At 53.3% G+C, this 14,153-nt stretch overlaps 1 protein-coding gene across 1 annotated transcript in view; it reads left to right on the plus strand.

Annotated features, from left to right (window-relative positions):
- Window positions 1-13,210, plus strand: part of SNTG2 (syntrophin gamma 2) — a 115,399-nt gene extending 102,189 nt beyond the window's left edge. The window contains exons 17-20 of the mRNA XM_061163246.1: window positions 3,972-4,178; window positions 6,817-6,909; window positions 10,145-10,255; window positions 13,025-13,210. Of these exons, the coding sequence (XP_061019229.1) occupies window positions 3,972-4,178; window positions 6,817-6,909; window positions 10,145-10,255; window positions 13,025-13,156 (543 nt within the window). The 3' untranslated portion in view covers window positions 13,157-13,210. The remainder of the gene's footprint in view (window positions 1-3,971; window positions 4,179-6,816; window positions 6,910-10,144; window positions 10,256-13,024) is intronic.
- The last annotated feature ends 943 nt before the right edge of the window (window positions 13,211-14,153 follow it).

Here is a 14,153-nt window from a genome sequence, read left to right on the forward strand (position 1 = left end):
AAATAGTGGAGGACAGGGAAGCCTGGAGTGCTGCAGTCCATGAGGTCACAAAGAGTCGGACACAACTTTGCAACTGAGCGCCAACACACTTATGTATAACTGCATCACTTTGCTGTGTGCCTGAAACTAATACAGCATTGTAAATCACCCTTGTGTGTGGTGTGTGTGTGTCTGTGTGTGTGTGTCTGTGTGTGTGTGTTTTTGGTGTGTGTGTCTGTGTGTGTGTCTCTCTGTGTGTCTGTGTGTGTGTCTCTGTGTGTCTGTGTGTATGTGTGTGTCTGTGTGTGTCTGTCTGTGTGTGTCTGTGTGTGTGTGTGTGTGTCTGTGTGTGTCTGTGTGTCTGTGTGTCTGTGTCTCTGTGTGTGTGTCTGTGTGTGTGTGTCTATGTGTGTGTCTGTGTGTGTGGTATGTTTGTGTGTGTCTGTGTGTCTGTGTGTGTGGTGTGTCTGTGTATGTGTCTGTGTGTGTGTGTGGTGTGTCTGTGTGTCTGTGTGTGTGTGTGTCTGTGTGTATGTGGTGTGTGTGTGTCTCTGTGTGTTTTTGGTGTGTGTGTGTGGTATATTTGTGTGTGGTGTGTGGGGAATGTATGCGTGTGTGTCTGTGTGTGTGGTGTGTGTGTGTCTTTGTGTGTGTGTTTTTGGTGTGTGTATGTCTATGTGTGTGTGTGGTGTGTGGGGAGTGTGTGTGTGTGTGTGTGTGTGTGCCTTGTCAGTGTACCTGACTGTCTTGCGACCCCGTGGACTGTAGCCAGCCAGGCTCCTCTGTCCATGGAATTTCCAGGCAAAAGTACTGGAGTGGGCTGCCATTTCCTCCTCCAGGGGGTCTTCCCAACCCAGGGATGGAAACCACGTCTCCTCCATTAGCAGTGGAATTCTTTACCACTGAGCCTATTCTTTACCACCTTTACCACTGAAGCCCTAAATCAACCTTACTCCAATAATAAAACATTTTTAAACAGAAATAAAAAAAGAAATGCAAGTGAAAATCATGAAGTGATATGTTTGCCGCCTAGAGTGTCAAAGATGGGAAGGTTGGTACCGATGGGAGGAGGGATCTATCAAAATGTGAGCAGCCCTTCGCCCTGGAAATCCCACCTGTGAGTGCTGGTTTGTCTCACTTGTCGGCAGCACTGGCCTTGCAGGAAGCGCTCTAGCTTCCCTCTGGGACCTGTTCTCCACCTGCCGCTCGCTGGACCCATGTGAATAATGGCAGTGTGACTCCTCAGGTCCCGTTGGAAGAACCGTACCCATCCAAGTTGGACAAGGACGATGTTCAGTGCGGGCAGAGACTGACCTCAACTCCCCTGGAATAAGCGGGGGCCCCTGAGCTGGGTGAGGAGGCGAGCGTGGGCCAGGTGGGCCCCGCCTGCAACCCCCGACCCCCCACTCCCCGACAAAAGGAGAGGACCTCTCTGGTGTCTCCGTTGGTGGAGATAGTCTTGCAGTTTGGTTGGACCCCTCGGAGGGAGAGTCCCACGTGCAGAGCTTGGAGGACAGGGTGACGTCCTGGGCCTTCACCCTCCAGGGATGTGGAGGGCTCCGTAGAGCTGACGGCGGCTTTAATAAGATCTCCGTCTCCAAGGGGCAGAGAGAGGACTCAGAAGGCTCTCCGAGGGTGGCAGACCCGGGGAGGTGGTGGGCAGTCGGCACGGGGCCATGGTAGCTGTTGAGGCGTGGGAAAGGAGTGGGGGCCTAGTTACTCAGTCTCCACAGCAGCTCAGGGACCTTAGGTTTGAAGTCGCTCCCAGTCTTTGGTCATAATGAGACATTGTAGTTCAGGAGAACTGAGCCTGTGGTCTCCAAAAGGGCCCTGGGAGATACCTGGGGTGGAGCTGTGCATGTCAGTAACCTCACTCATTTCTCAGCATCAGTGTCTCAGCATTCTTTGTGGGGCTCAACAGATTTAGTTTCAGGAAGTAGTCACATCTGCGAAACCCTTAAGCATCCTTCCCAGGGATTTCTTGGGTTGGGCAAAGGCTGTTTTTAATGCTTCTCTTTGTTCTTGCACATAGAGCTGAGGCTTGTCCATTCAGATGAAGACTCACACGCACTTGACTGCTCCATCAGACGAACTCAGGCTTAGGAACTGAGTCTACACGAGAAAGCCACAGGCGTCAGATAGCTGTGCCCGTGGAGATATACAGTGGTGCGTTTAAATCAGTGAAAGTCGGATGAGTCGTTCAAAAACCACTGAGAGAGAAAGTTTCAATGTGATCGCGCATTTTACGTACTCCATTAAAACCACATTACACACTTATAGAATTATGTGTACAAAGAGGTATGAAAGAAAGAAAGTGAAGTCGCTCAGTTGTATCCAACTCTTTGCGACCCATGGACTGTATGTAGCCTACCAGGCTCCTCCGTCCACGGAATTTTTCAGGCAAGAATACTGGAGTGGGTTGCCATTTCCTTCTCCAGGGGATCTTCCCCACCCAGGGATCGAACCTGGGTCTCCCTCACTGCAGGCAGACCCTCAGAGGGCTTTACCCTCTGAGCCACCAGTGATCTGGAATCTGGATGCATTGCCTGGAGGGACTATAAAAACAAATTAGATGACAAAAGGCAGTCATAATGGACTTATCTGTCTTTTAAATTTCCTATATTGCTGCTATCATATTTTCAAATAAATAGAAGCAGGAAAGACCCAGGTAATTTTTTTAAGGCGGTCAGACATATTTCACCTTACATGATGAATGTACTAATTTTCCAGATTATCTTCAAATTGGGATCACAGATTAATTTTTCTTTTGACAATTGTTTGGTATTTTTCACTTTTACACAATCCAAACAAGGGCTTTGCACAAATGCAACATCCAACTCAAACAATAAAATGACCGTAGCACAAATAGAAGTGCTGCAGAGACAGAAGACAGAAGTTGAAAGTGGCGTTGGTGCCATAGCGACCCCATGGACTGTCGTCCACCAGGCTTCTCCGTCCATGGGATTTCCCAGGCAAGAATACTGGCGTGGCTTGCCATTTCCTTCTCCAGTCAGGTAATTTTTTAAAACAGTCTTTGCGTTTGTTTTCCAAAGAGTGAACGTTAGGTGGTCTCTCTTCACAGGGTCTGGGGCAGGGGGGCGCCTCGGGGTGGGTGGATGGAAGCATGATGCTGGCTTGTGTGGTCGCTGATGCACTCAGGAGCCCGTTCGCTGCATGTTAGACGTGCAAGCTCAGTCTGTGCCCCCTCAAACCTGCCTGACGGCCGGCGTGCTCGGTGTAAGCAGAACGTGAGCCGCGTGGTGAGGATGCAGGAGCCGCAGCCTCATTCCCGACATCCCTTAATTAGCCCAAGACTTGCGGTTCAAGTGGGACACTCAGGGAGAAGTAAAATCTCAAGGTCAACAGCTGACAGTTGGCCGGGAAGGTCCCAAGTGCTGTCTGTCTGGCCCCAAAGCCTGTTTTTATTCTATTGAAATGCACAGCCCCCTAAACCACACCCAGCGTAGGAAAGAACATGGCCGCAGTTTCCCCCACACAAACACTCACTAAGAGTCCTTTCTTCTTTGGTGGGCAGTCCTGACACTCAAGGTTGGTAGCCGTGGACAGTTTCTGAGAAGTCAGGTCCGTGACCGAAGGTTTGCTCTTCTTGGCTCACGACCTGATGTCCTATTTCCTGTGTGGTTTCTGGGCGTCCCCGTCTGAGGTCACGGCCGGGGGCGCAGCTGGGGAGCCTCATTGAATTCAGCATTTGCTGGCTTGGGGATAAACTTCAGCATAAACACTTCATAACTTTCATCTTTGTCCTGGAAGCTAAACGTAGAAACAGACTGTGGTCGCTGATAATGCAGGTGAAAGGCATTTCCAGCGTGTAGGGAGTGGGACACAGGTGACGCACGGAAGTTACCTTACAGGCTCGTCTCTGCCGCAGCGGTGTCGGGGGGCTTCTGCTGCGGGGGGTCCCTGTGGAGCACGTCCCGGGCGGGTCCTGGGGGCCATCCCCCTCTAACCGGCATCACCCCCATGCATTTCAGCTCTGGCTCCCAGACGACTGCTGGGCACAAGCCAGCCTCTCCCTGGGACTCCAGGATCCCGACGGCGGGGACCACGGGCCCTTCTGCTTCAGCGTCCTCGTGGGCCACGGCGAGGGCCACGTGTTCGGTGTGGAGCTGGGCAACGAGCTGGCCGCCTGGGAGCTGTCCTTCCAGAGAGCCACCTTCCGAGCCGTGCAGAGGACAGGGGTAAGCGGCCCGCTCGTCTCTGAGCGACCTGAATCAGAGCGGACGTGGCGGTCGTTCCGGGAAGCACGCATCTGCAGAAGCCGGGAGGACTCTGCCCAGGGTCCCGGGCCCAGCGCGTCGGGAGCCGCTGTGGAAGGTCATGGAGGGAAGCGAGGTGGGGAGTTTTCATCTCGTTCAACCCAGCGTTTCTGTCCAGCGTGAGGTAGGGGCCTGGATGCCAGCCAAGGGAAGCCCCCCACTGAGGGCACGCCTGGGTCCCTGGAGTCTGCTCATCACCCAGGTTTACTGAGACGTCACTGGACGCTTGGCATTTCTTCAGGCACTTGATGGCCCTTCCTCAAACTCACTGACCCAGTGAGGAGCATAACACAGCTCGAATATTTGGGTTGTTTCTCCCTCCTCGGTACAGAAGGTAAATCCCACAGATCGAGCTGTGTGTGGATGGAGCAGTCCCCTCCTGAGACCTTATGATGTGAAAAATAATAACCTTGAAGTTGTCCCAGAGCTCTCTTAAGCTGTCCTCATTTTAAAATTCTTCTTTTCTGTTCGGCATGGGTGATTCCCACTGCTCTGTCGTCCAGCGTCCTGCTCTGCTCCTGTGTATCATCTAGTCTACTCTTGATTCCTCCTAGTGCATTTCTAATTTTTCAGCGCTCTTTGATTCATCTTTATATTTTCTGACTCTGTTAGACTTCTTACTGTGTTCATTCTCCTCCCCAAGTTCTCTCAGCATCTTTCGGGTCATTACCTTGAACTCTGTTAGGTAGATTTCTTATCTGCACTTTGCTTGGTTCTTCTTGGGTTCATTGTACCCCATCACTGGGGAAACGTTCCTTCATTCCCTCATTTCGCCTACTTCTCTGTGTCTGTGTGTCCCAGGTGAGCCGGGTACTTTTCCCAATCTTGGAGACGTCCCGAGGCTCCAGCAGCACCCAGCCCCCTGGACGCCGGAGCTGTGCGCTCCAGCGGGGCCCCATGCGCGCTCGTATGGGTGCCTTTGTGCAGACAGGGCTGACTGCGGTGGGCACACTGCTGGACTGCTGGTCCCCGGCCCCCCCGGCTGCCAGGCCCCGCCCGTGTGGAGGTCGCTAGATGCTGGCGGTGAGGCTGCGTCCTGATGCAGCTAGCCGTGGAGTGTGAGGGGCCCAGGGCTGGTCCAGCTGGTGGTGCTGGGTCCTTTGGTGGGGCCGTGATGGGGCTGGCCTTCTGGTGGCTGGGCCTGAGTCCCCTCGTGATCGACTGCTCAGCCTGGGGTCCCAGGGCTGGTGGGGGAGCTGAGCCCACGCCCACAGACTCTGGGGAGGACCCCACAATGGCCCTAGTCAGCCCCTGTGTCCCCGCACCAGAATCTGCTTCCACATGGGCGCTGCACCATCCTCACCCCCAGTGACTTCCAGCTGCCCCCAGCCTCCCTGGAGATGCTCCAGGGTCAGCAGGTGGGCCTGACCCCAGCGTCCTCCCAGTTATCAGCCCTGCCTCAGAGGGAGCAGGTCAGCGTGTACCCGGCCGGCACAGCGCCCTCACACAGGGGTCCCGCCTCGGGCCCCCGGGAGCATCGTCTTCCAGGAGCTGTTTCCCCACAAGGGCAGAAGCTTGCCTGGGGAAATTTACCTTATCTTTTCATAGGGAGCGTCCTCCTCAGCAAGTTGGCTCAAGTATCCCTCGGTGTTGACCCAATTCCCCAAAGGTGTTATGTAAGGACACAGGACATGTAGCCCGGAAATGTCGCGACTGGAGGAACTGTCTCCTGAAACAGGAAGGGGGGAAGGCACGGTCCCCCCAGGGGCTGGAGGGCTCACCCTTGGCTCCTGCCTCATGGGTCTGGCGTGCCTGGCATCACCACCACTGTGCCAGGATCTGTGCGCTTAGCTGAGAATTTGGCAGAATAGGACAGAATAGCACCGACCGTGCCTCTGGTGCTCACACGCAGCCGGCACTGCTAGGAGCTGTGTGCACCGATGGCCTGATCCTCCCTGATCCTCGCAAACCCCGAGCCTGTCGGGGTCGCCCTGCCCGCCCCCACAGCAGTCTCCCTCCCTGGCCCCGGGCGCGGAGCTTGGTGGAGTCTCTGCTGCTTCTGTCCTTTGCTCTTGTTCTGGGTCAGACCCCTCGGAACATCTCCCTAGAGCAGCCGGGTCTCGTGTCTGGGGACGCAGGCTGGCCTGTCCCAAGGCAGCTTGTAGGAGCAAAGTGTGCACGCTCATTCGTGTGACAGGGATGGTGCTGGGTGGCATCACGGGGAGTTGTGATCTGGGGTTAGCGTGTTTCTGGAGGACGCCGTCGGGCTCCGCTCTGCTGAGACCGGCACCTCTGCTGACTGCGCCTGCTGGTGGGCCAGCGCGGGAGGCGCCGCGCGAGAGCCGTGGCCCAGGGACCTCCGTGCGCTTTGATTTTCTAAAAGCAGGTTCTGATGGGGGAGAATAGTGTAAGTAAGTGTAAGTGTCCATCGCTCAGTCGTGCCCGACTCTTGGCGACCCCACGGACTGCAGCCCACCAGGCTCCTCTGTCCCTGAGATTTTCCAGGCAAGGATACTGGAGTGGGCTACCATCTCCTCCTCCAGAGGATATTGTAGCTACCCAGCTAAGATTAAGCACCATTTTAAAAAGATGTTTTCTCACAATCGATCCTTTTTTCTAGTCCAAAACGTACCCATGCAGCTGGCAAGGAGCCACGCTGTGCTTCACGGTGGACTTTGCTCTCGGCTTCACCTGTTTCGACAGCAAGACCAAGGTAGGTGCCGCGCAGGCAGGGGCGGTGCGGGTGGGCGGAGCGTGCGTTACATTTCAGGGCTGCTGCGCCCGTCCGCGTCTGCGCACCACCGCCCTAACAGCCGTGTCCTCTGCGCCGACTCCTTCGTCGTGACCCGCTCTCGGAGAGCTCAGGGTCCCAGCACCTTACAGGTCCAGAGCCGGGCGGGGCTGACAGCGCATCAGCGTACCGGAGCGATTCAGTGTGATCTTAACGTCCGTGCCCAACAAATAGCAAGGACTTCTCTTTAAGGACCGTCGTGGAGCCTTTAAATGATAAGCGGGGAGTTTTGCATGGTCTTATCTGTACTGTTTTAGCAGTCATTTATGATTCTATGTAGGTAATAATTCTGTAGGTGGTTCCTAGAAAGTTACCACTGCTGAGCTTTTCCTCTTCATAGTTGAATCTGACCCAACACCAAGTAACGTTCTCAGAGCAGTTTGGGTCTTGCTTATTTTGTGGAAAATCTGGCAAAACCACGGTATCAGGTTCCTCCGTCTCCTCTGGACACAGGCCCTTACGGTCACAGGTTCCTGGTAGGACAGCTGGGTGTGGGCAGATTTAAAAGTGGGTGAGATTTGGACTGTTTTCATGAAATCTTAGAGGCTGAAATCACAGCCGTCTTTCGCAGCCCTCTGAGGACAAGGCCAGGCGGGAGGTGGGAGCTGCCTGGGAGGGGGTGCCTGAGAGCTGCCCCCTGAATCTCATCACTGCCCCGGCCCTCCTGGCTGGGCGATGTGCTGGGGGTGGGAGCTGCCTGGGAGGGGGCGCCTGAGTGCGCCCCCCGATCTCATCACTGCCCTGGGCCCTCCTGGCCGAGCTGCTGATGCTGTGGCTGGTTTCTCTGGCTCATCGCAATGGACCAGCAGCCCTTCCAGAACCTGCTACCGTAGCAGTGATGGAAGAGGTTTCTGAATGTCCTCGTTCTGGGTCCAGTGATTCCCACCCGAAAGGGCCTTGGTGCCCGAGTTGGGGAGCAGGGGAGCCTGGACCCCACTTCCCCATCATGGAAATGGATGTGCTGGAGTCACTGTCCCCTGAGACCCCTGGGGTCCCGAGTTCCCCAACATCGAGGAGGAGCATACATGGTGGCACTCGGCTATGAGATGCAGAGACCATTTGGCTACAAGATCCAACACGAAAGGAAGGTGCGCAAGGGCCTCAAGGCCGGTGCAGCGTGAACAGACGGCCAAGGGCAGAGGGAACAAGAGCACCTCTGCAGTCCTCCCCAGCTCCCAGCCTCTCGGCCTTTGTGATCCTCAGAGAAAAATATGCTCATTATTTCAAAATAACTGCCTTTAATACAGTGCAGCTTATAGCTTGCTGAAAAATTACTGTTCTCTATTCAGGTTTTTTCTGGGAAGGTAAAGATTTGTTATCATAAAGGGCCTATAATTAAAGACTACCTTCTTTAAAGGCTTTCCTCATAGCTCAGTTGGTAAAGAATCTGCCTGCAATGCAGGAGACCCTCGTTCAATTCCTGGGTCAGAGAGATCCGCTAAAGAGACAGGCTATCCACTCCAGTATTCTTGGGCTTCCTTGGTGGCTCAGCTGGTAAAGAATCCGCCTGCAGTGTGGGAGAACTGGGTTCAATCTCTGGGTTGGGAAGATACCCTGGAGAAGTGAAAGGCTACCCACTCCAGTATTCTGGCCTAGAGAATTCCAGGGACTGTATATAGTCCATGGGGTCGCAAAGAGTTGGACACAACTGATTGACTTTTACTTACCTTTTATAAAAGAAAGTCATGAAGTCTTTATTTGCAACAGTCTTTTTTTTTTCCCATTAAAAGAGTAAGCATTTATAGAATACACATCATCTCTATAGTACCTTAGCTAATAGTAAGCAGTCTTTGCAATAATATTGAAAGGTAATATCATCCATATTATTCAGCAGGGTTCAAGAGAATCCAGCACTGAGTGACTTGAACGTTGTCTTGTTGGAGGGGTGACCCAGCAGGCATCAGTGTACACGGGTGACCCAGCAGGCATCAGTGGCATGGGTGACCCAGCAGGCGTCAGTGTACACGGGGGACCCAGCAGGCGTCAGTGTACACGGGGGACCCAGCAGACGTCAGTGGCATGGGTGACCCAGCAGGCGTCAGTGTACACAGGTGACCCAGCAGGCATCAGTGTACACGGGTGACCCAGCAGGCATCAGTGTACACGGGTGACCCAGCAGGCATCAGTGGCATGGGTGACCCAGCAGGCATCAGTGTACACAGGTGACCGAGCAGGCATCAGTGTACACGGGGACCCAGCAGGCATCAGTGTACATGGGTGACCCAGAAGGCATCAGTGACATGGGTGACCGAGCAGGCATAAGTGTACACGGGTGACCCAGCAGGCATCAGTGGCATGGGGGACCCAGCAGGCATCAGTGTACACGGGGGACCCAGCAGGCGTCAGTGTACACGGGGGACCCAGCAGGCGTCAGTGTACACGGGGGACCCAGCAGGCGTCAGTGTACACGGGTGACCCAGCAGGCATCAGTGGCATGGGTGACCCAGCAGGCGTCAGTGTACACGGGGGACCCAGCAGGCGTCAGTGTACACGGGGGACCCAGCAGGCGTCAGTGGCATGGGTGACCCAGCAGGCATCAGTGGCATGGGTGACCCAGCAGGCCTCAGTGTACACAGGTGACCCAGCAGGCATCAGTGTACACGGGTGACCCAGAAGGCATCAGTGACATGGGTGACCGAGCAGGCATAAGTGTACACGGGTGACCCAGCAGGCATAAGTGTACACGGGTGACCCAGCAGGCGTCAGTGTACACGGGGGACCCAGCAGGCGTCAGTGTACACGGGGGACCCAGCAGGCATCAGTGTACACAGGTGACTGAGCAGGCATCATTGTACACGGGGACCCAGCAGGCATCAGTGTACACGGGTGACCCAGCAGGCATCAGTGACATGGGTGACCGAGCAGGCATCAGTGTACACGGGTGACCCAGCAGGCATCAGTATACACGGGTGACCCAGCAGGCATCAGTGTACACAGATGACTGAGCAGGCATCATTGTACCCGGGGACCCAGCAGGCATCATTGTACACGGGGACCCAGCAGGCATCAGTGTACGTGGGTGACCCAGCAGGCATCAGTGTACACAGGTAACCCGGTGGCATCTGCATTTACTGAGGTTATTTAACAGCACTGACTGATGTTAACTGAATGAACGCGCTCCTTTATCTAAAGCACTAAGGACCACCTTCTTTTACAGGGTGTGCTCTGGAGGTTTAAGTTCTCCCAGCTGAAGGGATCTTCCGACGATGGGAAAGCTCGGGTGAAGCTGCTGTTTCAGAGTCTGGACACCAAGCAGATCGAGATGAAGGTAGGGACTCGTCCATGGTGCAACCTCGCCTGAGTGAGCCAGGTGTCCAGGGCTGGGCCTGCCATTCTCCTGGCCTGTGGAATCACCAGAATGCAAGTGTGAACCCTCCTCGGAGTCAGCCAGAGTGTCATGGGAACTCAGAGGCTTTAATATCCTGAAACTGTAGTTATTGAAACCCATTACTTGATTCCATCGAAAAGCACAAGTTTCTTAGTAACTATTAGCAGGAAATCAATGCTTAAACATATAGGAGAAGTCAATATTTAAGGGAAGAGTTGTACAAACTGCATTATGTGATGACTTGTCTGTGATATTGAGGACACACTGCTCTGTAAATTCAAAGGATCTGGACATAACTTACAAGTTATGTGGAGACAGGGGAGGTGCACCCACCTGCATCCAGGTCAGAACCCAGCATCATCCAGCCTGGGGACCCTGGCCCTGGCCACCCTGAGGCTAGGTGGAAGAGACCCGGAGCTGGCCAGGCACTGCACGCTCCCGTCTCCACCGCCTCTGGTGCTGGACGCAGGCTGCTGAGGGTGTGCGGGGGACCCCTGCTGCCTCTGCCCGGCAGCGCGGGCCTGGCCCACATTGCCACAGCTGCCCACACGGGGAGCCACTCGGGGAATTTTCTGAACTCTGCCAGTTCATCGTCAGAGCGGCTCGGAGCACAACCCCGCCCGGGTCACAGAGCCCTCGAGTGGAAGACCCGCGCCTGACCCCTGGCGGACCCGTCTCCACCCCACACGTGTGAGCCTTCATATTATGAGAACTGGAAAGTGGTTGTGCCCTGATCTGAGTTCCCTGAGAACAAGACACAGGAAAGTGTTCTGTGCACGGTTATTCCTGCTGAGTGTCACTTTTAATTGTATTTGTTTGGGGCATTTTCAGAGGAAAATTATAGAGCATATTCATTTACTCCAGGTATTCATACATTTATTTAACAGTCATCTCTTGCAAGTATAGGTTTGTTCAGCCTCCACGTTGAATTCTTTGGGAAGGACAGTGGTTAAGGCTTCCTTTGAAATACAGTTTGTTTTCACTGTGGACGGTGACTGTAGCCTTGAAATTAAAAGGTGCTTGCTCCTTGGAAGAAAAGCTGTGTCAAACCTAGATATCATATTGAAAAGCAAAGACATCACTTTGTCAACAAATGTCTGTATAATCAAAGCTGTGGTTTTTCCAGTAGTGCTATACAAATATGAGATTTGAACCATAAGAAGGTTGAGCACCAAAAAATTGGCACTTCTGAACTGTGGTGTTGGAGAAGACTCTTGAGAGTCCCTTGGACTGCAGGGAGATCCAACCAGTCCATCCTAAAGGAGATCAGTCCTGGGTGTTCATTGGAAGGACTGATGCTGAAGCCGAAACTCCAATACTTTGGCCACTTGGTGCGAAGAGCTGACTCATTTGAAAAGACCCTGATGCTGGGAAAGATTGAGGGCAGGAGGAGAAGGGGACGACAGAGGATGAGATGGATGGATGGCATCACCAACTCGATGGACATGAGTTTGAGTAAACTCCGGGAGTTGGTGATGGACAGGGAGGCCTGGCGTGCTGTGGGGTCGCAAAGAGTCGGACAGGACTGAGCGACTGAATAACAACAGAATGTGAAGTGCTACAGCTGAGTGGGAACTCTTCTCTTAAATGACAATAGACTTTAGAATCCCCCCTCCAGCGTCGGGCCATTAGATTACACTCAGCGAAAGCGAAGAGCCCAGGACGGCCGCTCATCAGAAGTCTCAGGACAGTTTCTGACAAACATCTGCCTTCTGTGCAGTAAGAGGGGAACACGGGCTCTGTGAAGGAGTGTGATTTCCACCAGAGGAGGTTCACAGAGGCCACGCAGGCAACGTTCACACTCATACATTTATTGAAAGTGTCACCCTTGTGAGAGACGCGGCGTTCCTGAGAGTGAGGCTCATGAGAGGAGTGTTTCCTCAAGTTCAGGGACCTCGTTCTTTGTTGTCTGACAGCTCAGTGCAGACCCACCCGGCTTCCTGAGAGTTTTACCTAATTAAGGAAAAGATCAAGGTATTAAAACATTCAGAGGTTGGTAATTAGATCAAGCTGCAGATCATATTTAAACTCAGTATTTCAGCCACAGTGAAATGTTAAAGGAGTTTAATAAAAATCTAGGTCCTTAGGATAAATGAATTGCAGAGGAGACTGCCAGGGTGGCAGGGTTAGAGCAGGGGCTGAACCTGATGCTCATGCAGGGAGCTGCCTGACCTGCAGAAGCAGCAGACACACATATGCCCGCGTATGCACATGCATGCATGTGCATAGATGCATGCAACACAGTGCATGTGTGAACACAGGCACAATATACACAGACACATGTGCACATGTAGAGGGGCACATTTGTGCACATATATTCACACACGTGCAGGTGAAGCCAGATTCCTTCTCCTAAATTGTGACGGTGAGCCCTGCTGTGACATCCGGGCAGGGGCCGCCGTGAGCTCCTGCAGGCTTTGTGGAGGCTGAGGACCCAGCATAGATGGACTCAGGGTTCCACACAGAGCACCTGTGTGTCAACCCATGTTAGTCACCAGAAATTGGGAATTGAACCCATCAGTCAGGATGTCCATGCACAAAACCCCCCAGAAAACCCGCGTGTCCGTGTTGACAGCGGCCTTTCTCACTTGGTGAGTGTTTGTTCTCGAGTCAGTCTCTAGTGGTCCTGAGAACACAGGACCTGTGAGTGCTCTGCACTGTGCGGTTCTCATGCTCAGAGTGTGTGAGCACGTTGCGCTTTTCCGGCAGGAGCTGGAGTTTCAGGATCTGACGGCGGTCCTGCACTGCATCCACTCCTTCATGGCTGCGAAGGTGGCCTCGGTGGACCCCGCGTTCATGGACAGTCAGAGCATCACCGGAAGACACATGTGTAGCAGCTGAGCGGAGCTTCTGTTGAGTGCTGAAAATTAAATTATTTTCTTAAGCAATGACTATTTCCTGCACAATGTTGCCACTTTGTGTGATTTTATAATGATTCTATAGTTGTGATACCAATAAAATATGTCACTAGTTTCCAGAGACGAGTCAGCCTTGTTCACTCTGACGGGGGATGCAGAGCCGTGGTTGAGAACATATTTCAACTCCCCATTGAAATACTTGCATCACCCACGTTCCTCAGACCGCAAGGAGGCACCAGCAGCTCACGCTGCACCCCACGCAGCTGAAACCCACACTTTATTTTCAGAAAGCATATGAGAGGAAATGCCAGGAGCTCACCACTTTCATTTTCCCCAAGAATGAAAAGTTTTCCTTTGAATTCCATTAATTTATCCCAGGACATCAAATGTAGTTCCCTGCGCTCTACGTCAGCTACAGGTGGTCACATGAAGCACAAAGTCAGAGAAAGACATGCATCGGATGAGATCGCTTCTATGTGGAATCTTAAAAATGAATCAGATGAACTCAGTTACAGAACAACCGACTCACAGTTACCAGAGGGGAAAGGCTGGCAGGGAGGGATGACTTGGGAGTTTGAGATTCACACACACACTAATATGTGTGTGTGTGCTCAGTCGTGTCCCAACTATTTGCAACCCCATGGACTGTAGCCTGCCAGGCTCCTCTGTCCCCAGGATTCTCCAGGCTAGAACACTGGGGCGGGTTGTCCTTTCTGCCTCCAGGGGATCTTCCTGACCCAGGGATCAAACCCAGTTTCTTGCACTGCAGGCAGATTCTTTACCACTGAGCCCCCTGGGAGGCCCATATCCACACTAAGACACAGATTTCAAAAAGAAAACCATACAAAGATGCAGTGGTTGCTCATAGCCAACTTGGTTTCACTTGGAAAAGCCTTTTTCTCTCTGTGGCTGAGTCCCTGCTGGACACAGGGCCGTGCACACGGACGCCTGTCTCAGAAGGCCTTTCCGCCACCGTGGCC

The sequence above is a fragment of the Dama dama genome, chromosome 16 (genome assembly GCF_033118175.1).
Source record: "Dama dama isolate Ldn47 chromosome 16, ASM3311817v1, whole genome shotgun sequence".
NCBI lineage: Eukaryota > Metazoa > Chordata > Mammalia > Artiodactyla > Cervidae > Dama > Dama dama.